Raw genomic sequence first — 27,341 nt, forward strand, 5'->3', positions numbered from 1 at the left:
AACCCACTGGTAACTGAGGAAACTGAGGCCAAGAGAGATGAAGGTCCCAGGGGGAGTTAAGCTGCAGAGCTCATGCTTGAAACAGGCCCTCTGACTCAAACTCCAGGGCTTCTCCAGTCATGCCACAGAAGTCTGCCATTGGACACTGTGCCTTTGATTCAACTGCTATGTGCTTAATGATAGAAAAGAACAGTTGGCAAGTGCCAGAAGAAACACACAGAAAAGGCTCCTGCCCTGATGGAACTCACAAAGGGGCAAGAAGGATGTGAACATGCAAGTTTGCACATTAAAAATAGCTTCCACTGACATAGCACTTTACAAAATACTGTAAGACATCCAAAAAGCAAGGAGAAGGAAAGCCCTTCAACCACAATGAACAGGTGCACCTGCCTTCCATAACAAAGCAGCCACGGCAAGAGGTAATACAAGGACTATTATCCCTATTTCAGAGAAGAGGAAAAATATAAAATGGATGTGGAATAACCATATAAAAACTCTAGCGGAGCACATAATCGATGGAAATGAGAGTAGAAGAGTGACTTAGAGAAAGGAAACAATATTTCTAGGTTTAAAGGTCTTTTAGTATTTCATTTTAAAAATTGGATTGAAATTTAAATATATTTATTTAATTTAAATGTATTTTAAATAAAATGTATTTTAAAGTTGTCTATCTTTAACCTTTTTAGCTTCCCCTCACCTAATCCCTACTCCTGATTACTGTGGAAAGAACATTGGGTTTGGGGGCCAAAAGCCCCAGGAGCAAATCCTGACTCTATTACTTACTACTTATGTGACTTTGGATAAATCACTTCTTTCTGAGCCCCCAGTTCATTATCTATAAAATAAGGAGGTTGCATTTGATGACCTCCAAGGTCCCTTCCAACTCCAAATTCATGGTACCAGGAGAAGGCTACAAACCTTTCACTTGACAGAGGAATCCTCCCAAAGGAAAATCTACTTTCTATACGAGAGGAGGCAAACACCTTTATATGATACTAACAGGTAAAGGATGCTACACATCCAGCAGGAAATGAAGAAGATAGATGATGTCAGCCAGTTCACTCCCATATTTATTAGGTGTCAAAATTCACTCACATAGTTATCTTGTGCCTGCACTGTGCTATGATGGAACCGTGAGATGTAATGCTATAAATAAAAGACAATTTTCCTTGTATACTATTCATTCCCTTCCCTTGGGACCTTACACTATATTGGGAAAAGGAGCATATTCAAATGAAGGAAATACAAGGCAGCATATAAACAGTCTGAGCCACTTAATAAAGCAAATAATTACAAGCCTCCCTCTAGGGACAAGATACTCTGCTTAGTCCAGGAAACTTTCATCCAAGGAAGAAAAGTCACACAGTGCCTATCGTTAAGCAGCTTCTAGTCTATGGGGATCTACAAATGTGTACACAGCTAAGGAAGTCTGACAGAGAATGACAACCAAAACTGGGAAACACAGTTCTGTAAGAGTAGCATCAAGGGACAAAAAGCTCCGAATGGGCTGAGGTGAGCATGGAAAGCAAAGGATAACAACAAGAGGACTTTTCAAAAGCTATATTGGGAAAAAGGGAGGGTCAAAGAAGGGACAATCCTAATGCTCTGGGTGGATGGGATGGACAGAAATAATCCTGGAGAGAAGGCAGAGCTGCCCAACTCTCACATTTCTTCTCCTTTCCCACATCAGGGAGAACGATCTTTGGATTAGAAAAGGTGGAGCAAAGGTTCACAGTGAGATGATACCCAAGGGAAGCAAAGTATAAGAGTACACTAGCTATTCTGAAAGAGCTGGATTCACCAGACCCAGATGAATTCATCACATCCCAGGATAGTGAAGGGACTGAAAGATGTGATTACTAAATCACAGCAGGAAGTTTTAAAAGATCATGGAGATGCCATATGGAAAACTGTGTTCCTTTCTGGGCACCATATTTTAGGTCACATGTTGATCACACAAAGATGCTGAAGGAACCACAGAATTAAAGGATCAAAGATTTAGGGACAAAAGGGACCTCAGAAGTCATCTAGTCCAATGCCATCTTTTTACAGATGAGGAAACAAAGACCTGAAGTGATTACTAAATCACTCACCAAAGATCATGCAAATAGCAAAAACAGCAGAACCAAGATTAGAACCCATGTCCTCTGACTCCAAATCCAGTGTTCTTTAACTCTGCACTGCTCTACTGGCTTCAATATTCTGCCACAAGAGGATCAGGAGGAAGAACTGAGGATGATCGGTGTTGAGTAGAGCTGGGGGCAGCAATGATATGATAGATGTCCTTAAATGTTTAAGAATCATTAGAGTTGTCACATGAAACAAGTAGAAGACTCTTTCTTCTTGTTCACAGGAAGTCAAACGAGGGGCAGTGGGTACAAGTGATAGAGGTGAGTTTTGCTCTCCTTGTCACCAACTTCCTAACAAGTAGAATGATTCACAAAGGGGACAGTTTGCCCCAGAAGGGGATGGGGTCCTCCTTGTTGCAGGGCAAGTGTACGCTGAGTAACCAGTCTTTAGGGATATTGTAGAGGAGATGCTCGTTCAAGATTAGCCTACTGGGGGTCCTTAGCATTTTGTGTGTCATGGATGCCTTTGACAGTTGGGTGAAGCCTCTGGATTCCTTCTCAAAATAATGCCTTTAAATGAAAACAAAACAAAACACAGGCCTACAAAGGAAACCAATTAAAATGAAATAGTTCTAAAAACATTTTTAAAAATGCAAGATCACAGACCCAGGTTAAGAACCCTTGACTTAGATGGTTTCTGAGGTCCCTTCCAACAAACTTCAGTTCTCTGATGAAGGAAGGTTTTGCTGAAGAGATGGTACGTATTCCAGGAACAGGACATAGTTTAAGTTAATGCAGAGAGGCAGAGAGGAAAGGGCAATGAGAGGACATTTGACTACTGGGCTAGTTTAGCTGGTCTTGAGTATATATGAAGGAAAAGGAGCAATGGGAGAAAGCCTGAAAAGGAGAGTGGGAGCCCAGCTCTTGAAAGCCTTCTATGCTGGGGCGGTCTGAGGAGGGCATATTTGATTTTGAGAGAACTATTTGGGAGGCTTGTTTTTTGAGCAGCGGAGTGATATGGTCAGAACGATGCCACAGGATGATTATTTTGATAGATGATCTAGAAAGAGGACTAACTGGAAGCAGGAAGATGAATGAAGAAACGAATGTAATAAACAGTTCATGTGCAAGACAATGATATTAATAACATATATTTAATATATAATATTAATATAATATCAATTAATATAATAATAATTAATAACAATAACTTAAGTGCTTCAGGATAGCCTGCTACAAAAATTCAGTAGAAGAAGGAACAACTTATTATGGGAAGAGCTCAGGAAGGCCTCACCCTAGAGGGGAGATTTCAGCAGGGAATGGGGGGTTAAGGGGGGGCCTGAAGGATGACTTTTTAAAAAAATAGAAGGCTCCAGGCTGGATAGAACAGAATACTATAAGGGAAGTCTGGGACAGCCAAGTCAAAGTAGTCAAACTGAATGGTTTCGGTAGGGTTGTGGTGAAACATAAGGAATGAAGAATGTTGAGGCCCTATTTCAGGCCTTAAAAATGGACCTAAGCCATGGGAAGTTTCAGAGAAGAGGAAGGATGTGGTGAGATGCTGATAAAAAGGAAGGAATTTAAAATCAAATCAGGAAATAAAGAGATTGTTAGAAAAATATAAATATCTTTTAAAGGTTATTATAATATAAATAAGCAACTAAGAAAGAGGCCAAAGGTCCAGTTCTGGAAAATAAGAAAAAATTTAGAGGCTAAAATAACCCAAAGAAAGAACTATAACAGAGATTTTTGTTTTAAATACAGTCATGCAAATGAATGCAAAGGTCAGAGGTGAGGACTAATCAAGGGGGCGACAATTCAATTAAAAATATTAAGCTCCAATTATACGTAATGTACAATGCTAGACGATGGCAGCACCAAAACAAAGAAGAAATCTCCCCGGCCTCCAGGGGCTTACACTCTCTGTGGGGCTGGAGGAGAGTGGAGAAGGCAACATTTACACATAGAAATAAATGGAAAATATGTACAAAGCAATGTCAGGGCTGGAGGGGAGAATCAGGAAAGGCCTCAAGTAGAAACTGGTACTTGAATTGTGTTTGAGACTAATTCTATGAGGTGAAGGCAAAGAAGCAGCAACCCAGAGAACCACTTATGCTAACGCAGGGAGATGGGGTGGATGGAGTCAGTCTTCTGGAGGAGGTGAGATTTGAGCTGAGTTTTGAAGGAAACAAGACTCAGAAGTCAGGAGAGAAGGCAATATAGGTATGAGGGACAACCCATGAAAAGGCAGTTGTATGCAAGGTAAAGAAAGAAAAGCCAGAGTTGGAGGATTGTGTATGTGGAGGGGATAAAGTAAAAGGAGACTGGGAAGGTAGGAAGGGGTCAGGGTGAGAAGGGCTTTAAATGCCAAAAGAAAAGTTTATATTGGATTCTGGACATAACAGGGAACCATTGGAATTGAATGAGTAGAGGAAAGACATGGTCACACCTACACTTTAGAAGATCACTTGGGAGTGGGGGTGGGTGGGGATAGATTGCATGCAGTGGAGACAGACTTGAGAGAAGACCAACTAGAAGGGGACTGCAATAGTACAGGTAGGAGATAAAATCAGGGTGACTGTGATTCTAGTGAAAGGGATATATGTCAGAGATGTGAAGGTACAAACAATATCTGGATATGTGGAATGAATGAAGGGGAGGATTTGAGGATGCTGTTGATGTTTGTGACTGGGAGATAATGGTGCCCTCAGTTGTAAGAGGGAAGTTGGGAAGAGGAGAAGATTTTTTTGGGGAAAGATATTGAGTCCATACTTTCATTTGACAAGGGGTAACCAGTGATAGGACAAGGGAGGCAAGGGACTCAAGAGGTAAGAATAGTATAGAGCTGAACTGCCTCACCAAGGCGGTCAAGGGGGGAATAGTATGGCCAATGCAGTAATGGCCTGGGAAGAACTGAGGGACAGAGGAATTGGAAATCATGGTGAGAACAAAGAAAAGGGCTAGGGGTCATAAAACAGATGGAAACCCAGAAGGAGAGAAGGTTATGATCAATCAGATATATGAATCATAGAGTTCATGAACATGGAAGAATACTTTTGCACAATGGTAAGATTAAGAGAATGACCATATCTGTGTACAGCTCTGGTGGACTGGAAGAGCAATTTCTGTAGCCTAATTTCTTTTACTGAACACATTTACAAATTTTTTTGTATGGTCATTTAATTATTTTCATTGTTAGAGTCAGCATCATACGAGAACTTGTACACTGCCCAAGGCACTGCAGAGACAATACTTCCTAAACATCTATTATCACTGAGAAGTATTTCCCTTTTCTCTTTGTGATCTGGAAAAAATAGACTTCACCTATGAGTCTATTTGATTGACACATCTTACATGCTCATTTACTAGAAGGTATTATTTTGAGGATGATCCAAAACTAAGGCTAAACAAATGTAGTAAACCTTTATTAATTTAAACCAAGCAAAAGAAAGGCTACTCTGAATTAGTGGGAATAATGAAATGCAGATTTTTTAAAAAAATGTTTTAATTTTAGCTAAGGAATAATAAAAATTCTTAGGAATATATGATAGCTAGCAATTAGCCTATTAAGAGTTTAAATATGGATTCTTGAAAGTGCATAAAAAATATGATGTTCTCTTGAGTATTTGCAACAATGGCCTGAAATGTTTTGAATGCTATCAGTTTGTGCTATGAATCACCCATTCCTGACAGATGATCTTTCCAGTGCAATGTCCTGACACCATCTCAAACTTGACATATCTGAAAATAAACTCCTATGTGGATTCTGATGATGGAAGGTCTTCAGGGGCCTGGTAGGTAATCTGAACTTTATTCAGAAAAGTATAGATTTGCTGTAGCTTTTAACAGGGAGGTGATGTGCTTGGGACAACATAATTCTGGCAGCAGTGGGTGTGAATGATGAAGTAGGATGGGGGAAGATGGAGGTAAGAAAACCAGTTAAGAGGTTATTTCAATATTTCAGTTCAGAGGTAATAAGAGCCTGAACCTGAGTGGTGGCCATGGAAACAGAAAGAATAGCAGGAATTCAAGAGACATTTTCTTAGGTAGAATTGACAGTACTTGGCAACTAATTGGGCAAAGAGGGAGAAAGAGTTAAAAATGGATATGAAATTTCAAGTCTGGGTAACTGGGAAGGCAGCTCTGTCATTAACAGAAATAGGGAAGTCAAAAGAAGATAGGTTTTGGCGGATGAAACCATGTTGAACTTGCAATGACAGTGGATATCCATAAGCAGATGCTCAAAAGAGAGTTGGAAATAGAGGTGTGGATGGATTGGGAGAAGAGAGAAAGAGAGCTGGGGACACAGATTTGGGAGTCACCTTGAGAAAGATGATAATTTTAGCTTCAAGAGTAAGTAGTATCATTAATGGTAATGTAGGGAGAAAAAAATGAAAGAGGGCCAGGGGCAGAACCTTGGGGGATTTCTATAGTTAGAGGCAAGCTAAAAGAGACTCTGAGGAAGACAGGAAAGGAATGATTAGAACAGCTGATGGAGAACAAGGAGAGTACCCTGTCAAGCAAGAGAGTGACAAGACAGAGAAAGGGGATAATAACAACAATATATACTTATATAGGGCATTCCCAAAGTTTTATTTCAGTTTTTAGCTATAGATGAAATATAGCTAGTAAGCTTTTTAAAACTTAAAACTGTCTGGAGACTTTTGGCACACTTAAGAGTTATAAAATATTTTTTGCATGCACTGTGTCATTTGATTCGCACAACAAGCCTGGGAGGTAGGAGATATTATCACCATTTTACAAATGAAGAGACTGGAAGTTATTAAGTGATTTGTCCAGGGTCACCCAGCTACTGGATCTGAAGCAAGACCTTCCGGATGCCAAGTCCAATACTCTATCCAATGTACCACATAGCTGCCTTATTGACAGTGTAAAATTCTACAGAGAGAATAAGGAGGATGACAACTGAGGAAAGACCAGGGGATTTAGCTGCAAATCAATAGTGGTAAAGGGAAGGAGGGATCATAGAAGAAAGGGGCCACAGAGCCAAGGAAATGATATTTGTTCAGAATGTTAGTGTTCTAAAACATTTATAGGCAAAGAGAGTAAGGGAACCAGTGGAGAAAGACAGATGATGCAAGTGAAAGATTGGGGAGACGTGGGAGAACAAATAGAGGGGGGAAGGCTTAATAATGAGTAATTAACTGCAGCTCAGGCATGGTGGAGAATAAGAGCACATGCCTCAAAGGACTGTTGCAAAGAGCAAATGAGATAATATATGCAAAGTGTTTTGTCATCCTTAAAATGCCATAAAAATGTTAGCTCCTATTGATTAATATCATTACTGTTGTTGGTATCACTACATGGTGCACCAAAATGGTCAAACTGCTTTCCTCACAACAACCCTGGCATGTGGGTGGTGCACTTATTATTATCTCCATTTTAGAGATGAGGAAAATGAGGCACTGAGAGGTTAAATATCTTGCCTCTGGTCTGGCAGTGAGTGTCTGAGATGGAACACGAGCTTGGGTTTCTTGATTCCAAATGGACAGACTGAAATGTAAAGATGGAAGAGCCCTTTCTCCTCACTCTGCCATTTGCAATCATTCTCCTCTAAAGCTCAGCTAAGGTGCTAATTTCTTCAGGAAGTCTTCCCTGATCCCCCAGCTAATGCAATATCTCCTTCCTTCAAAGACCTCTGAGCACTTCGTGTGGATCACTCTTGTTATGTTCTATCTTGCATCACACTCATTTGTATATGTGTGACACCACCCCCATCCCCTCATGCAATTCTAAAGTCTTCATGTCATTTCTCATCTGTCTATTGCCAGCACTTGGCATGGTAACTTGCCAAGTTACAGAAGGTGCTTAATAAATTTTCACTGATATATTTATTCACAGCAAAGTGAGAGACTAAGCCCCAGACTGAGAATGATGGGGCAGAGGAAGGGTTGGGGACCTTAAAGGGTCTGATACAGTTGCTAAGGGGAATATGGCAGGGAGTCAACCAGAATGGAATCAAAGGCCTCCTGGAAAGGATTGAGGGCTAGCTGGTGAGAGCAGCTCAAAGACTGGGTGATGTTTCTACAGTCAGTACAGTTAGCCCTTAACAGGTGGCCATGAGGGACACAAACAACTAAATTTAAGAGTTTCAATCTCCAATCACCAAATGTTTGCTGAAACAGGGGCTTCATTCACAAGAGGTAAATCCATCTCAACAATATCAATCACACTAATATTGAAAATAAAGGTGACCAATACTAATCACGCCCACACTGTGAATATATAGCACTGTGCGAGGCACTTTGGAGACAGCAATTTACAGTTCCAGTATGAACAGAATGCTCTCCATTTCTGCTAAGATCTGTTACAGTGCCCATCTCACAGTGTAATCCTTTCTTATATAATATAATCATGACAGTGATATTATACCTGCAGTGATATTATATCTGCACATATTTGATCAATGAAAAATAGATATGCTTTGGCAATGAACTCATAGAGAGGATAGCAGGGAATGCCCGAGGGCAGGCATGTGGTTATGACAATCAAAGTTTTTCCAACGCTGGCATCAAGATCCATCATTCCCTGATCCTAATCCCTCACCCTTCATAAGCCATGTACATGCCATAGACCTTCTAAAAAATGTGGAGTTTCCCCAAAGCACTGTTTGATAAAGATTGCCTGCAGTCTAGGTTGCATGGAATATATCCATATACCTTTGCAATCAACCTTGGCTAATATTTGTAACTACCCTGGGTATAGGCCAGCACAAATGAGCACACACTCCCTGAACTCTCCTACCTCAGTGCCTTCCCTCATCTCCCCCATGACTGGAATGTATTCCTTCCACATCTCTCCATCTTTTGAACATACACCCACAAACATCCTTCACTATGTTATATCAGGTAGAAATAATGGGAGTGGGATTTGCTTGCTTATTTTAAATATCTGTGTAAAAGAAAGAAAACATACCATTGTCTCTAAGTCAATTAACAGATTGATTTTCTGTCAGCTTCAATATCTAAGGAAACAATCTTTACTTTCTGTTTTAAAGGGAAAGAGTATATCTCAAGATGAAAACTTCCCTGTGGATTTGAGGTTGATGCTTTAACAGGGCATGCCTGTTTTATACAAACCCAAAAGAAATGCAATTTCTTCACTGCTAGCACCATGGAGAGGGCCAGTGGTATACACAGTCTATGGCCAACGGAAAAAAGGTTGTAGGATGCTCTTAAGTCTTACTCTACTTTGCCAGAGCAACATCAAAAGAAGGGAAAGGGAAGGGAACTTGTCTTTTTTTTTTCTTCTAATTCTGTGTGACTTCATAAAACTTTTAAGATGATGTTACTTATTCATTTCCATTCTAAAATGGTACCAACCAGTGATTTAAAACAGGAGTTGAATTCAAGGAAGAATATTAAGACAAGGTCTGAAAAATGACAGGAAAGGAAGGGAGAAGGGAATAAGCATTTATATAGTATCTATAATGTGCCAGGCACTGAGCCAAACACTTTACAAATGTAATCTCATTTGATCCCCACAACAGCCCTTGGAGGTGGATACTATTGTGATCTCCATTCTGCAGTTGAGGAAACTAAGGCAAACAGAGGTTAAGTAAATTGCCCATGGCCACAGAGCTGATAAGTGTCTGGGGTTGGATTTGAACTCAGGTCCTCCTGACGCGTGCTCAGGGCTGTAATGAATAAGATCATGGAAGTGATTATATAAGAGAAGGTTTTTAAGTCTCTAGGAACTGTGGAACGAAATATGAGTGGGGTCTAAATATGAGAGAGCAGACAAAATACATACACATTGCATAAGCTAATCATCAGAGGCAAGCACTGAGAACAGGATCTTTCAAGGATTTCCTATAAATGCCACGTGGGAAATGCTTTGAGGATCCCTGGGGATGTTATCTAAGCAGGCAGCATTATTATTTTGCCTTCTGGAAGCCTGGGATTACAAAGAAGGCTCTGGAAACGTCTTCTGTGAAGTGATCTCACCTCGCCCCAAATGCCGACTGTGTCTCGGATGTCATTTTTGCAGTACGAGAGCTGTCGGATGCAGTTATTCACAGCCACGCTGCTCTTACCAGGGGCAAGGTCTTCTTCTGCCATTTCTACCCATCCCAGAGATCGGACAGCAAAACACTGGAAGACAATGAAGAATTACACGTGTCAACATAGAAACAAAACTTGACCAACTGGCATTTGTCTATTTCTATCTATTTATTTTGTATGTAATAATGAGAATTTTATCAATTTAAGCCTTAGGATTTTTTTTTGAAACCACACAGGCAAAATATTTCCTAGAATGCCACCATATCAGCAAGGGCAAAAAAGGGAGAGAATGCAGGGTGTCATAAACTACTCCTATTCTACAGATATGCCTTTAGCCTGAATTCCAGATGCCATCATCATAGCAGCTACATTCTGAAAACATTCATTCTGTCTTCAAACTGTGGAATTCATAACACCTTGCCTGCTAGTTCAGATTTAGAGTATGACAAATCTCATTTTCTAAAAGTTTAGCAAAGTGACTTTTAGCAAGCAAGTAAAAGAGATTTAGTGAATGCTTACAAACTCTCTGATCTACCTGGTCTCTTTTCCTTCGAAGATGTCAAGGGGAGAGGTAGTGTCACAAAAATAAACAAACAATATATTAATCATCACATTAGAAAGCAGAGAGCTGTTTAACCAACCAGGGCACTCATCTGCTAGAAAATGCCATTACTGTGTATTTTAAAGATATGATGCCTTTTTACAAAGAAAAGGAAAAGAAAAAAATTCTGGTAACTGCAAAAATCACCACTATGTTCTATTATTTACAGGATTCTACTATACAACTTATGAGTCACATATTTGCACACCCTAAGAATTCCAGAGCTCCTTGGTGTTATAATATCCATGAAGCTCATGTCTGTTAGGCTATCTCTACTCTAGAGAAGCCCTCTGCTATACTGCCTAACACCTGGGCTCCATTTTCTGGAACATGCCAATTCTGGAAACTTTCACCCTATACTCTTCTCTGTCAGAAACTTCTACAGTAAAAGGTCTTAATGGCTAATCCCAGGGGTGGGGAACCTGGAGCCTCAAGGCCACATGTGGCCCTTTGACTGAATCCAAGCTTTACAGAACAAATCCCCTTAATAAAAGAATTTGTTCTGTAAAACTTGGACTCAGTCAAAAGGCTGCACCCAAGGATTTAGAAGGCCATATAAGGCCCCAGATTCCCCACCCCTGAACTAGTCCCTGGTATGTCTCCCTGCCTGTGACATCAGAAAAGGAAAAATTCAGCTGGCACATCTGAGTAGGATCCTTCCCCACACTATAAAACCAATGGTCTTGGCCCAGTTCATTGCCACTGCAAGACGCATACAAAGCTACTACCCAGTATGTGAAGGACAAACGACCCAGGTATTCCTATACCCAAAGAGGAGTGAGGAGAGCTTTGCTGTAACCTCTCTGTACCAAGTTCAGACGACAGCCTCTTAGAGACCACGACTCCCTTGCTGCTCTTGCTAAAGACTGAGATTCTGGCAATTTCTTTATTCACATCCTTAATTTCTTGCCCTTCCACCCAGGTTTATCCTCAGTTTCCCCTGTACAATTCCATGTATCCCTCACTGCTTTGATGCATTCTGATTACCCCTCCCTCCTCCTAGGGTGTCTCATGGCTGTCTCTTATGAGTTAAAATGTATTTGTGATAAAGGAGTACAGCTATTAACATCACTAGTCAGTCTACATTTTGGTGGAAAGATTCCAAGTCCCAAAAACATCTGTAGGGACTGGAATATACATACATATAGTGAATCAAGACGCAAAAAAACATAAACAGAAAACTTGCTCTGTGGCCCCCAGGTTATATTTTGCCCTCTTGTGACCAATCCAGGCAGTTTCTGTAGGCCTGCTTATTCTGAAACCTTCCTTGCCTTGCCTCGCTGACTAATAATGTAACGCAGATTACTTGTTAAATTACTACATGTGTGTATTTAGATATGCCATATATTCACATGATACATACCTTGCCATGCTGATTAAAAAAACAAACCACATACTTTGTTCATTCCAGAATTTAATTTCCTATAATTTTCATCTTTCCATGTCTTGACTACCTTCAAACTCTTACTATACTTCCAAGTCAGTAGCATAGCCCATTTGAAATTCTCTTCTTACCTACTATTTCAACACTGCCTTCAACCCCTTCCAACTTCTGTTGATTTAACGTAGTCTCTAGAGAACAGCAGCATTTGTACTCCCCCAAACTATTTCTATAGTAGGAAAAAGCAACTCAGTGATATCAAGTCATTTCCTTCCTCTGGGACTCAGTTTAAAATATGAGACTCCATCTCTAAGGCATTAGAGTTCTGAATTTCTGACTCTGTGGTAAGGCCATGGCATTGTTTTATACCCCAGTTAAGATCAGGGTTGAGATCTATGGTCTCATCAAGGTGAAAATTCCCTCAAAGATGCTGACCTTGTCCAAACCCTCCATAAAACCTTCCTAGGTACATTGCTCTAGATTTCCAAATTGTAAAGAAAGTATGGAGTAGCGGACAGTGTCAAACATGTGGCTGCATGCCCACTACAAACAATGCAGGCATCAGATTGAAATGTAACTAAGGAATATTTAACAAAATAAATAAAAATTCAAAAGACAATGTTAACATGTGGTTTTCTATATCAAATAACTACTCATTGGGATCCTTATGTATGGGTTAGTGGCCTGCTTCTATTTGAATTTGACATGTCTGGTATAGTGATAGCTAGCATTAATAGAATAGCTTAAGGTTTACAAAATGAGCTGGAGAAGGAAATGGCAAACTGTCTAGTATTTTTGCCAAGAAATCCCCAAATGAAGTGACAGAGTAGGACATGACTGGGCAATCACAAAGGTTTGCAGAGTGCTTTACATGCATTATTTCACTTGATAATGAGATAATCTGAATAAGCGATGGACTTTAAATCAGTAGGACCTGGGTTTAAATCCTGGCTCTTACATTTATTTACTATGTGGCCACTGGCAGCTCACTTAACCTGCCTGAATCTCAGTTTCCTCATTTGTTAACTATGGATAATAATAGCACCTACCTCACAGGGATGCTGTGAATGTCCAATGAGATCACAGGATTGCATATTTGGAGTCAGGAGAGGACTTAGAGGACATCTGGTCTAACACATACATTTTACAGACAAAGAACTGAGAGGCCCAGAAGGTACTTGCCCAGCATCACATAGGTACTAAGGTGCAGAGCCAGGATTTGAATGCAGGTCCTCCAACATAAGAGCTAGGACTCTTTCCACTATACTATGCCTACAAAATGTTAAATCAAGTGCTTTTCAAAGCTATTTACATCATATGGCTACCAGTGTAGTCCCAGGGCTATCCATCAGTTTTTTCTCACCCCTGGTACGTGTGACAGATCAACTCCCTTTCCCCACAACTCTTAGATGATCTGTTTGGGGGTTTTCATAATTCTGTCAATTTGTGGCCTTGAATTCAGAGCTTTCTGAAGACAAGTCACTATTCCACATTATCACTCTGTACCAATGTATTTTCAATAGTTTTCCATACTATAATATGAAGGTTCTCTAAAGTCGGAACGGTAAAGGAAAGAACAGGATTTAGTATGTTCTAATAAATATGATACAAAATGTTAAAAGGGATAGCCTGATGTATTCCTCACAGCTCTGTAAGCTCAAAGCGAACTTTGGCCAGCATACTGACCAAGCAACACTGGGTCCTTCTTAACTGAACCCTCTGTATGCAGGGCACTCACTTCGGTGTAACACTTGGTTTGATTTGCCCCCTCCTCAAAACTCTTTGCCATGGAGAGCAGAATTTTCTGGCATTAAAAAATAGGCATTTATAAAAAGGAATATTGAAAAGTTCCTTTGTACGCTACTCTTTGTTGTGTCCCATGCCGCTGCCTACCCCTAATCCCAGCTCTGCTCAAAAGAACTGACTGATAAAGAAAATGAAAAAGGACACTGGCTTTTCATTCTCTGTCCTACCCCCAACAGACTTCATTAGCTTTTATTAGTAAAACCTCATTTGGAATCAGAATAATTTTTCTTCCTAAACAAGATGTGTATTTAACAAAGATGCAATATGTAAGATGTAATAAATCATTACATTATACCAAGAGAAGATGTGGACAGAATCTAGGATTGAAAGGCAGAGAACCTAGTTTGAAATCTTAGCTCCACTTCTTACTAAAAATTAATAATAATGGTATTCATATAGCAGTTTAAGGTTAACTGAGAAAATTCCTTCACTGGCCTTCCATGTTCTTATTTGTAAAATGAAGGTGTTGGAATGTTTTCTATGATTCCCTTCTAGCTCATCTGTGATGCTCTCCACCTTGTTCTGAGAAGCTGCTACGATTTCAAAGGACTTGTGTTTTGCCTTGACATCACAGTATATTCCATCCTAGCCCAGAAATCAAAGCTTTTCAAATTGCTTGAAAATACCTCCCGAAGGACTGGGCCATAAGGGACAGTACAGTGCCTAAGCTAGAAGCCATTTTCTCTTTTTAACTGCTACAGATACACAGAAATGACATGGTAAGAAAAGTTTCCTTTGCCTGGGCTCCTGTTTTGATTTTTCACTGATCTGAAAAGCCTCATCACCACCCTGCTCGTTCAAATGAAAAGGAAGATATTGCACCACACCGCTTCTCACTACAAAAAGCTGAACGCAGAAAGGAAAAATGCATTGTTCAGTGCTGCCCTCCTGTGTCAAAAAAGCTTTATTTTCAAGTGCTAATGCAGGAATATCTCAGGATACATAGTCAAATGAAGTGATTAACTTCTGAAGATGAATACTGTGCTGAGGAGAGAGCACAATGCCACATTTAAATGAGAGAAACATAGCAACAAGTAGGTCTGAGACCCTTGGGAGGGTGTCAGCTGAGCTACAGGATGCTTCAGAAAGCACTGGAGGTGACAATCTGTTATGGCCAAATCTGAGGGTGGGTGGTGGGGATAGAGAAAGTCTGCACACAAACCCAAGGCTAAACTTAACAGAGATGATGATAAACCTCCATTTGATCTTGAGGTAAACAGGGCGTTATCATTTACATTTTACAGGAGAAGACTGAGGCACAAAGGAGCTTTCCTTCTACTCCCCCTCCTATCACCCTCACATCATAGAGCGAGGTGGTATCAGCACACAAGACCCACATCTTGTTTGTCCAGGCAAAGGTGAAGACAATTAGGGCTGGCCCAGGGAAAAATTGTTAAGACATTATTTCAGGGCATCCTGTTCCCCTTCACCTCCCCAGCAGCTGGATCCCTCCAGACAGCTATTGCCCTCTGGCTTTCTAATCCCTAAGTGCTATCAAAAATAATCAGATTGTTATCATTAAGTTCTATAAAATGTATAAATGTCACTGTGCTGACTCCTATGCATTTTCATTTTAAGCCTTTTATCTCTAATTTAGGAATGAAAGGCTTTAAAAGCCAAATGAATTTTAGGCAGCAACAAGCAGGGGACTTTCTCTTTCCCCTGAAATTTTGTGAGCCCCCTTTTAGGAACTGTAGTATTGGGAAGCCAGAAGGGCAAGAGGCAGTGAGGGCTGTCTTCCTGAGCCCCCTTCCCCTAATACTAATTTCCCTGCTCCAAGTCTTCCCAAAGCCAGAGATTCAGAGCCCCTGGCCTGGGTCTTAGCTCCTCTTTCACAGGGGAGTAATCACACTGCGGATCTCTAGGCAAACAAATCACAACCTCATGTCCTGCCTGGGGCTTCTCAAATCTTCCAGCATTGGGAGCATGGAAAAGTCCAGTGCAGGAACAGGTATTCAAGGACTGATCCCTAGATGTCTGAGTGTTTACAAGAGCAGGAAAATAGCAGAGAAAAGGACTGGGTAAAAATGGGAGATTATAGACAGGTGATAGGAAATCTCAGCATGGGAGCTCCAGGGGTAGGGCAGAAAGTCTTCTAAGAGTAAAAATGGTGGTGTTTGCATGAGGTGGTGGTGGTGGTGGTGATGATGATGATGATGGTTTAATGGTCTGGGGTTTGAGGAAAAACTGACTATAGTTACCTAGATTGAAAACAGTATGAAGAGAAAAGCTCCAGTCTGGTTTGGGTCTGTAAAAGTAACACTAATGACAGTCATCTGAGGGAGCTGCTTACAGTTTATTTCTAATTACCATGCACTACAATAACCATGATGATTAAACACGTGGGCTTTCCTTTCTTTCTCAGTGCAATTCAGCAAGCATTTATTGCAAGCCTGCCTCCCAGAGAGCTAACAAATGAGATAACATATGGAAAGTGCATCGAAAACCCCGAAGCCGTAGAAATGCCATTATTATTGTTGATGTTACTGTAGTGGCCATTGTTGTTATTTTTTATGTTCCGGGCACTGGGGTTTCAAAAAGAAAGACATAGAAGGCAGTAGCAAGGAGGAGGAAAAAAGATGTACCCAGAAAAGCAAAGATAAAACTTATACGAAGTACGCAAGGGAAGAGTAGTGGGCGAGCAGTGGCACCTGGGGAGAGAGATCAGGCAAGTGCTCCGGGAGGGGAAAGTCGATTCCTTGAAGAGAGCTGGAGATTTCAAGAGAGAAGAAAAGGAAGCATTCTGGGTAAACACAGGGCACAGAGGCAGGCGGAGAGGGGGACATCTGGGGAAACCAAGCAGACCAGTTTGGAAAGTCTGTGGAATGAGAGGGAGCAATGCGAAATTGGACTTTAAATGCTAAACAGAAGAGTTTGTAATTATTCATTTGAAAAAGGCTTAAGAATATTACTAAGTCAGATAGGTAGCTTTTGTGTATAGTCAACTACATAGTACAATGGATAGAGCGCTCAACCTAGAGTCTGAAGACCTGAGTTCAAATCCAGCTTCAGACGTTTACTAGCTGGGTGACCCTAGGCAAGTTATTTAATCTCTGCCTCAGTTTCTTCAATTGTGAAATAGGGATAATAATAGCATTGACCTCCGAGGATGTTTGTGAGGATCGAAGCAGATACTGTAAAGTGCTCAGCACAGTGACTGGCACATAGAAACTTCATAAATGCTTCTGTTGGTGTTGTTCAGTCGTCAGTCATGTCTGACTCTTTGTGACCCCATTTAAGGTCTTCTTGGCAAAGACTGAAGTGGCTGCCATTTCCTTCTCCAGTTTATTTTACAGATGGGGAAACTGAGGCAAACAGGGTTAACTGAATAGCTAGTATCTGAGGCCAGATTTGTATTCAGGAAGACGAGTCTTCCTGACTCTAGGCAAGGCACTTTACGCACCATGACACCTAGTAGGAACGCCATAAATACTAGCTATTATTATATTATATAAAGTTATATATGTTATATGTACATATATTATACTATATAAAAATAAGTCAAGGATGGCATTATAAAACGAGATCCTAGATTTTTAATATCTTTGGTCTTCAATTTGCTGCGTTTTTTTTAAATGTTGGGGCACAAATCAGCATTTTAGGCTGAACTTATTTCTTTTATACCCAAATTGCCCAAGTCTGTGATTATTCCTAAATAACAGAAAATACCTCTACAAGGAAGACTAGGACGGGTAATCAGAGAGAGCCCTTTGTCCTTAAGTCTCTGCGATATATAGGAAAGTACCAGGGGCTTTAACAGCACAAACTCATTTTGAGCTAGAAAACAGGAAGCTCTTGGATCAGAGGATTGACAGATCTCATGAAATGAGAAGCTACTTCTTGAAAGGCATTTCTCCAGAGCCTATGGCCGGCAATTCAAAGTTTGAGATGAAGAGATGTTCAGGGGTGACGTGGGATATTTATGGGGTCATGACAGATCATTGTTAATGTACACAAAGTTCAATGAGGTGGGCATACTGCTTATTGGACTTACATAGATTGATCAGCTTTTTGTCTAAATGCTAGCATATTTAGAAGTACCTAGCAGGCAGGTCCATGGGGAATCTCAAACTAAGGTTGACCTAATTCTCAAATCAGGCTGAAAAAAGAGGAATAAACCTGATTAATTATTTACTATGTTAATGACCCCCTCCCCTTGCCTCCCTGCTTCCTAAGAAACCAAAGGCAGCATGACTGTATTGACCTCAATGGGCTACTGTACATCTGTTCTGCTGTTTTCCCCTCAAACTGCTTGTAACATAAGGGGCAGCCATGTGGGAGGGACCCTGGTTTGGCAGTATGATTATGTCTGCATCCACTAGTGCCATTTAGTTACACTTTTCCCCTATCAATTATCTTTGGACTTGGGCAATTCAAGTGTAAATGGGCTAACATCTAATGCACTTTACCATGAGGGAGAAGATTAACCAAAATAAGGCAAAAAGCCTTGAATTCATTTCATCTGTTAAGGATTCATTAGGAAGAACACTGTGCTTCACATCAGAAGACTATGTTTCAGTACTCTCCTTCATAGCTGTGTGTTAACCATGTTAACCACTCTGAGCTCCACTTACTTCATTGACAAAATGGGTTAACAGCACCTACCCTACCATTCAATTCCGTAAACATTCCTTACCTGCTTACTGTTTGCCAAGGATACAAAGATGAAACAAAAAGCCCAGAGTTACTGGAAGGATCAAATGAGAAAACTGACATAAAAAGACAAGACTCCATGCAAATCCTGAGATAATTGTAAGGAGATTATAATCAGCTGGGGATATAATATAGAAACAGGATTATAGGCCTGCCAATCAAGAGCTATGAGTGATCTCCCAGGCCATTTTGTATAGTTCTTTCATTTTACAGAAGAGGAAACTGAAGTCCAGAGGTAAATGTTACTTGTGGGTAGTTAACTTGCACAGTCAGAACTTCACCCCAAGGATGGCTATTTTATACAGTTAATTAAAATATTTTTGTTGGTCAGTCAAGTCCAACTCTTTGTGATGCCATTTGGGGTTTTCTTGACAAAGATATTGGGGTGGTCTGCCATTTCCTGCTCCAGGTCATTTTACAGATGAGGAAACTGAAGAAAGCAGGGTTAAATGACTTGCCTGGGATCACATAACTAGTAAGTGTTTGAGGCCAGATCTGCACTCAGGAAGAGTCTTCCTGACTCCAGGCCTGGCCCTCCATCCACTGTGCCACCTAACTGCCCAATTAAAATACACTTTCCTGAGTTTTGAGTTGCACCCTTCATCCTTCATCACTCAAACTCATTAGTGGAAATTACCCAAAGCTGCTAAGAAAAAAGAAAAAGATGAACCTTCTAACTTTGCAATCAATCCCAACACAGACCATTACATTATTTATCCCATGGTTTTTACCAGAGAAGAATGAAAAAATCTCTACATAGTTTACCACTTCAGTCACAAAATCAACCCATTCCTATGTGGGAAACAGACTTGGAACTCAAACAGCTCCACTCCAATCTCTCTCCTGCCAGATGTACTGTTTGCAAAGGCAGAATGACACAGGGCAAGAAAGGGTGAACATTCCCACTGCTGCAAGTGGAAATCAAGTACACATTTTTCTTCTGGTTTCATAAAAGATGTTAACAAAGGCTCAGACAAGGGGCAGGCAGGAAGGAAGGAAACATTTAATAAGCACTTCCTATGTGCCAGGTACTGTGCTAAGTATTTTACATTTATGATCTCATTTGATCCTCACAACAACTCTGGGAAGTAGGTGCTATTATTATCCCCATTTTACAGCTGAGGAAACTGAGGCAGTCAGAGGTTAAGAGGTTTACGCAGGGCCACACAGCTAGTAAGTATCTGATGTGAATCTGGGTCTTTCTGACTCCAGGAGCAGTGCTCTAGCCACTGGGCTACCTAGTAGACTCTAGGTTTAGAAGCTAGGTCCAAAAATGTATTATCAATCAACAAATATTGAGGACAGGGACTATTTCATTTTGCTTCGATATTCTCCTTACCTAGTATGTAGCATCTGGTGCACAGCAAGCACTTAATACATGTTTGTTGATAACTGTTAAAATCTGTTAAGTTATAAGTAAGTAGCCTCATAATCATCCATTTGAGCAAATTCCCATATATAGAAATTCCTCAACCTTTCATCAGTTAGAGGAAATCAAAGTAAATTTATTTAACAGAAGGAAAGGAAAAGAAAATCTAGTGCCATTACAAAGCAGGCAAATGCTTTTATTTCTTTCTCTGGCATGCACAGAGCATGGTCCTGGCCTCATTTCCCAAGAATGTTTTCGGGGACTTAAAAGTCAAGTTCATCACCCAATGAAAATGTCAGGCCTTCACAGTTGTCATTGCTTTTTTTCCATGCTACTCTTGTACTGAGGAGAGTATTCCAAATTCATGTCATCTCTCTGTCTAAGGTGCTCAGGGGGTCCATGGACTATATGCGCAGGTTGGACTACGCAGTCAAAACTGACCATGTCACCAATTTCTAAAACCTGGGTTTGAACCAGAGCAGCATGAGATGCATGCACAAGGAAGTGGAGTGGCTCTCTGGTCAGAGATGCTACTGAACTCTCTTTGGGGACTCTGCAGCTTACTGTTTTTTCATTCAAGGTGATTATATACTCATTTATCATAGCTTATGGAGACAGCTATGCAAGCAAACATAAAATGACTAAAAGTCAGTTTCCAGAATAGATCTTCGTTTTCCTTTACCCCTCTAGTGCCATAAGGCCAAACTGAGGCCTAAGAGGCCTCTGGATTCCTTGTGCCAAAGCTGGGGAATACTACAGCTCTGCTCAGGGGGAATTTTAAACTTTCTCCCTTTCCTTCCATCTCCTCCTCTTCCTCCTTTTAAATTTGAGAAATATGTATTCAGACAATAGCATTAAAATAATCAAGTAAGAATCATGGGAGCAAACATTTAAGCAGTGCTTTAGGGTTTGGAAAACACTTCACCTGCATTATCTCAGTTGGCCAATACGTCGTCAGGAGAGATCCTATACAGACCATTGTTTTGAAGACAAACACAACAGCTGCATTTCCCCAATAACTCAAAGTAAGGAAGGCTTTATAAGCTACAAAGGTCTTTGTCTATGGTCACTAGCAAGGCAGAGACAGGACTAAACCCATCAGCTGTCTTTCTACCAAACCACTCTACTTCTCTCTTCTCTGGCATTGTTAAATGCTTAGAAAGGTGTCTCAAGGCAGGGACACAAACTTTTTAAAGTCAAGGAATATATGTGTGTGTGTGTGTGTGTGTGTGTGTGTATGTATGTATATATTTATGTATATATACACACACACACATACATATATATGCATATGTAAAACGGCAACATCGATTGTACATATCAATTGTGTTTTAATAATATGTCTATTTCATAGTCTTGAAGTTGGGGAGAACTGTAGAGGTCATCTGGTTCATCCAACCTGTAGAGGTCATAGAGGATTTCTCCCCATGATATCTCCCACAAGTAGTTTTAACCTCTTAAAGATAACCAGCAATGGGAAATTCTTCCCCTTCCAAGTGTCATTGGATTTTTGGAAATCCCCAAATGTTAGAAAGTTCTTCTTTATGGAGTTAGTATCTTCCTTCATGAAACTTTTATTATCCTATTTTTTGCCAGGTAGAATTCCACAAAATAATTCTAATCTTTTAACCATACAACACCCTTTAAAATACTTGGAGACCAAAGGAAAAAACAATAGACAACTATTACTTTATTAGGTTAAACATCCCCAGTTCTTTCTGGTGACCCTTATACAATATGGTTTCTTTTCTCCACCCCATTCTAATAATCCTCTTCTAGATACGCTTCTACTTGTTGATGTTTCTCCTAAAATGTGGTGTACACACTAATAGAGTCTTAGTGGAGCTGTGAACTAATATGGCTATTTAGAAAAACAATTTGTCATTATACATGAAAATTCACTGCATTGTTCATATCCTTTGACTCCGTGTTTTCATACTGGGTATTCACCAAAAGGAAGTCAAAGACACAAGGAAAGACCCTGAATATATCAAAACATATATAACAGTACTTTTAGTGATAGATTAAAAAAAACTGAAAGCAAGATTAGGGAATTATGGCATATAGATTTAAGGGAATACAACTACACAAGAAAAAACAAAGAATATAGGGAATTCAGAGAGACACAAGAAGATTTCTGTGAACTGATACTGAGTGGAGGAAGCCAAACTAGGAAAAAATATATACACAATGACTACAAATGGAAGGAATGTTTTTAAAAAAAGCAAATAAAACCATGTAACTCTAATAAATAACCAAGTTTAGCCCTAAAGATGAAAAAAAATCATTTCCTTCTCCTCATTGGAGAGGCGTGGAACAGTGCATAGATTGTAAGATTCAGCTGATATACGAGTTAATTTTGCTGAACTGCTTTTTGACATCTATTTTTGATTCTTAGCTCAGATGGATGGCTGGACAGAGGAAGGGAAAGAGCTAAATTCAGAAAAAAGGTGATTTAAAAAAAAAAAGAAATCAATAAAAATTTAGTGCCTCAGAATGAACACCATCATCCCAGATGTAGTCTGTTCAGATGAGAGTACAGAGGGTACACCTTTTTCATCTCTCATTCTGTATTCTGTACTTTTTCCCTCCAGTGTCTCAAGTCAGCTTTCTGATAGCCATATCACACTGTTAATTCACACTAAGATGACAATCAGCTAGGATCCAGGTCACAAATATAGAGTTTGTACAGCACCACAGAAGTTAGGTAGCGTCTCCCCCCACCCTATGAAGAAAATTACTTATGATTTGTACTTTGCACATATCTTGTATTTATTTATATGTGTACATACTGTTTTCCCTGGTAGAAATCAAACGTCTTCAAGGAAAGAATGTGGTTTTTTTGTCTTTATATTCTTAACATCTAGTACAATGCCTGACACATGGCAGAGAGATTTAACAAGTGCTTGTTGATTGATTAGTCCACCTCCCACAGCCCCACCCCCGAATTTAACTGAGGAGAAAACTAAAGCCCAGGGAATGAAGTGATTTATCCCCAAGTTTTCTTCCCCCTCCTGTATTCACAAATTGAAGCTTTTTTTTTAATGCCAAAATGAGATTTTATACCTACTCCTCTTACATTTCATTTTGTTAGGGTCAGCTGATAGCTTTAGCCCCTCCAGAACTTTTCACATCCTAATTCTGCCATCCAAAATATTGGCTCTCCCTTTCTATCTCCTCTGTCGTAGGCACACAAGCTCAATGTCTTACAGCCTATGCCCTCAAATTAGGGCACTTGTAAAAATATTAAACAGGACAAAACTAAGACCATGCTTCTACACGCTTCTAACACCCTCCTCCTCCAAGGGCTCCATGAATCCAATAACCAATGTTTTTTGGACATCAACTACGAATCCACCTAACTTTTACACAGCCTAAGGGGTCTTTATTTTGGCATCAACTATGTCATGAGAGGGTCTGTAAGGTACCTCACTGAAATAAAGACTGACATGTCTCTGATCTAAAGGTCTTCATTAGAAACCCCATTGAAAAAAGGAAATAAAATTAGCCTGGAATAACTCGGAGAATGCTCAAACTGCAAGAGATCATAGAGATCCAGACAAACTCTTTGCAAATAAGAAAATTCACAGCCCGAAGAAAGAAAATCACTTGGCTCAGCACTGCACAAGTCAGAGGTAGAGCTGAACCAAGAGGCCCTGATCTCATGCCACTTTTCTTTTCATTAAGAGCCATGATAAGTGAATCCACACTAGATCCTAGAAATCACTGCATCCTTTTCTAAGTACTTAAAAAGCATCCAAATAATAATCTATACCTAGTATTGTATCATGTTCATCATTCCATAGTTCAAGGAATATACCCTTTCTTTCTTTTCCTTCTTTCTTAAAATTGGAACATTTGACTAGCATTCTGGTACCTTTCCCATTCTCCATGATTCCTCAAGAACTATAGACCTTTTGAGAAAACTCTTTTAGCACCCTAGGATGCCATTCATCCTGGCTTGAAGATCCAAATTCATTTGAAATAGTCTCTTCATTCCAATTATCTGTTTAAAACAACAACGATAATAATAGCTAGCAATGAATTGCAATGCAATTGCAATGAATTTTACAAATAGGATCTCATTTGATTCTCACAACAACCCCAGGAGAAAAGGTGCTATTAAAATCCCCATTTTCCTGCCCATCATCAACAGGTAGGATTTGAACTCAAGTCTTCCTGATTCCAGGACCAGCCATCTATCCACTGCACCACCCAGTTGCTTGTCTTTAACCATATTTTTTTTTTTTTTTGGTTTGCTTCCTGGTTTGAAGATCACTTTCTCCATAAAGAAAATGGAAGGAAAATAGGATTTGGCTAGTCTTGCTTTCTTTCTGTCATGTGTTTGTACATCATCCACTCCAAGAGACAACCCGGTCTCTTTCCCTGTTGCTTTTTCTCTGAAAAAAGCATGACACATCCTTTGGATTGTCCTTAACTTGGTCACAGGTCTCAGCTCATTCTGGACTTCCCGATACTGATCTTACAATCTCCACAACTGTTTGTATTTCTTCTTGCTCCTGTTTCCCTTCTTTCACCTTTTGGATATGTCCTTGAATGATGTGAGCTCATCTAAGAAGTCCCCATGCAGGGAAGGTGTCATTTGAGAGGTTCTTCATTGGGATCAGAAATAAAATTCTGAACGTTTTGCATTCCTCCTTAACCACTCTTTCTTTTTTAGAGACCTAAACCATGAGATCACGCTTATCAGGTTTCTTTGAATGTTTAAAAATATCCTCTCAAATTCTAGTTTGCATAGCTGACTAAGTCCAAGCTTCTTCTGTTTGGACCCTTTCTGTTTACAAGGTTATTTTCTTCCAAGGTTACCACCTTTTTCATTTACCAACAAGTTGTAATTTGCTCATCCCAAATTAAGTTGTGAGTAATACTTTCCCTGCTCACATTCCTTTCCCTTCAGAGATAAAACTGTCATGCAAGCCAAACAAACAGTCAGATTCTCTGCTTTTAGCTGGGTAAGACTTGCAGCAGATATCCACAAAATAGTAGAAATCCTGTAAGGTAGCTTTTCCATATGTTATCAGGAAAGCATTATTCATTACTTCCTTCTGGCTGAGTTGTCTGTAGTACATTTCCCCAACAACATATGTTTGACCAAGATCAGGTCACTTTAATTCTCTGAGTGTCAGTTTCCTCACCAGCAAAATTGGGATAATACTACCCCCTATACTATCTACCTCACAAAGCTGTTGCAAGAACAGCACTCTGTAAACCTGTTATGTTAAAGTTTTGTCATCACCCTCACTTTTGCTTCTCTCTTATCATCCCCATCCAAGGTTAGACTATTATCAAATCCTAGAAAAATTTCACAATAGTCTGGGGGTTCCACAGAACAAAGGATGAAAACCACTGCCTTAATGTACAGCTTAATAAGTGGTTAAGCTTGGTATTAGAGATTAACCATGTAATTTGGGGCAATGCTAAAAATGTGGTGGTTCTTAAGCAGGTGAGAGCAGGTCTTCAACTCTGGCACTGGTTCTTACTTGTTCCTAGTGTGACCTTGGGCAAATCACTAAACCTCTTTGAGACTCAATTTCCTAATGTAAAATAGAGAGGGTAGTAACATAAATGAAAAAAAATGAAACTAAATGCTGCAAAAGAACAATGATAAAGCTTGGGCCCAAAAGAGGATTGGGGAAAAAAAGTATCTTCCTTCCCCCATTGTAGAGATACAGCTAATGATGCCAATAGTGTTAAGCCTAGTCAAAGTACTGGTTAGTTTTGATGAACTGCCTCCTGTCCCACCCTCCACCCTCAATTTTTTCAGTCTCTCTTATAAAGGATAGTCCCTGAAGGTGAAAGGATGCTCATGAAAGTTCCAAGAAAATCTAAGCACAAATGAGCTTCCAAGGAACACACAAAAGCTGGGCAGGGTCTTAGGATAAAGGGTAAAGTTACCAATTAGATCTCACCTTATTGCCTCAAGATGGTCTAGGGGCTTCCATGGCCATGAAGGGTCATCAGCTGTGGGTATGGTGCCTTCCTTAGGTAGTGTCAACCTTCTGGGCACCTACACCCTTTAGCTTCAGAGCACACACAATTATGTATTCCTACTCACTCAGAATGCTAATCTCTAGTTCAAGATTTGCTTGCTTGGCTCATTTTTTCCATTCCTGGCTCCTTTCCTCCATTTTTTCCTCAACTCCAGATGGTGGCAGTAGTCAGGCACCATTAGGTGAAACCTTACCACCAACAGCATTTTAAAATCCACCCACGGTGCCCTCATTCTGCCTAATGGCCATGAAAGGATATTGTTAAAGCCTGATTTAGAGCAAGCTGCCCAAACTGATGGAAGGAGTGGATCCATCTCAATATCATGAGTCATTTATTCTTAAGAAGCTTGTTCATCCTTCATGTCAGAGTCAAGCCTAGGGTTCTAATTTAACATTTAAGTAGTACTTTGGAAAGTACTCCATATTCATTTTATTAGTTATTTTCCACACTGGAAGCCTACTTCCATTACTATGCTTATTGAGAGCATCATAGTGAGCCAGCAACAGGAGGAGGATTCTAATTCAGGGTGTTACTGAACAACTAATGGGCCTACATGAAAGTATCCCTACCTTCCCACCAGGCCTCAAGGAAAACCACTGAGACTAATAACTGTGCTACCTACCTCACAGTGTAGGGTCAAATGAATACCTCATACAAAATAATATAAGTGTAAACTATGCATATGTAAGTACCTGTGACCATCATTACTATTGCTGGTCCCAAGACCCCTTTGAAGAGTCACATTTTTCATCTGTTAACAAGGTGAAGCATTAGGTGGTGCAATGGCTAGAGTTTTGGACTAGAAGTCAGGAGTGCCCGACCTTCAGTCCCACTTCAGACACTTCCTAGATTTCTGTCCCAGGCAAGTCAATTAATCCCTGTCACCCTCAGCTTTCTCATTTGCAAAATGGAGATAAAAGCAACATGGACTTCCCAAGTAGAAACAAGAGAGAATATTTCTATAGCTTTTTGCAAAGCTTAAAGCGCTCCATAAATGCAGCTATTGTAACAAATAAAAATAGAATTCAAAGGATATTCAGATTCACCCATGATTCCACTGAAAAGCTGTCTTTTCGACAAGTGGCTATATTATCTAGGTCATCTCCTGGACAATTTTCATTGTCTGTCTGGCTTTAAAGTCATTCAGAAGTCAACGGATCCAAACTTAGTCTGAAGGAAAAAACCAAAATGGAGGAGGGAGCCATAAATTGGACTTCTCTATTTCTGGAGCTCCAATTAGATTTAGAGGTCAGAATGAATTGCAAAAAGAGAAAGATTCAAGATCTTTTTTCATCAACTTTTAAACTGTTCAGAATTTTTTTTAGAATGGGCTTTTTTCTGGAACATAAAGGCACTTAAAGCTAATAGGGAAAGCATTGTCCTGCAGAAGATGAAAAAACCCATCTGTATCTCTTCTCTACTGAGT

At 40.0% G+C, this 27,341-nt stretch overlaps 1 protein-coding gene across 5 annotated transcripts in view; it reads right to left on the reverse strand.

Moving 5' to 3' along the window:
- Nucleotides 1–27,341, reverse strand: part of APBB2 (amyloid beta precursor protein binding family B member 2) — a 419,709-nt gene that overhangs the window by 88,555 nt on the left and 303,813 nt on the right. For all 5 annotated transcript variants that reach the window (XM_072620570.1, XM_072620572.1, XM_072620569.1 and 2 more), the window contains one exon: nucleotides 10,037–10,183. In XM_072620570.1, coding sequence (XP_072476671.1) covers nucleotides 10,037–10,183 — 147 coding nt within the window. The remainder of the gene's footprint in view (nucleotides 1–10,036; nucleotides 10,184–27,341) is intronic.

The sequence above is a fragment of the Notamacropus eugenii genome, chromosome 6 (assembly GCF_028372415.1).
Source record: "Notamacropus eugenii isolate mMacEug1 chromosome 6, mMacEug1.pri_v2, whole genome shotgun sequence".
NCBI classification, from domain to species: Eukaryota; Metazoa; Chordata; class Mammalia; order Diprotodontia; family Macropodidae; genus Notamacropus; species Notamacropus eugenii.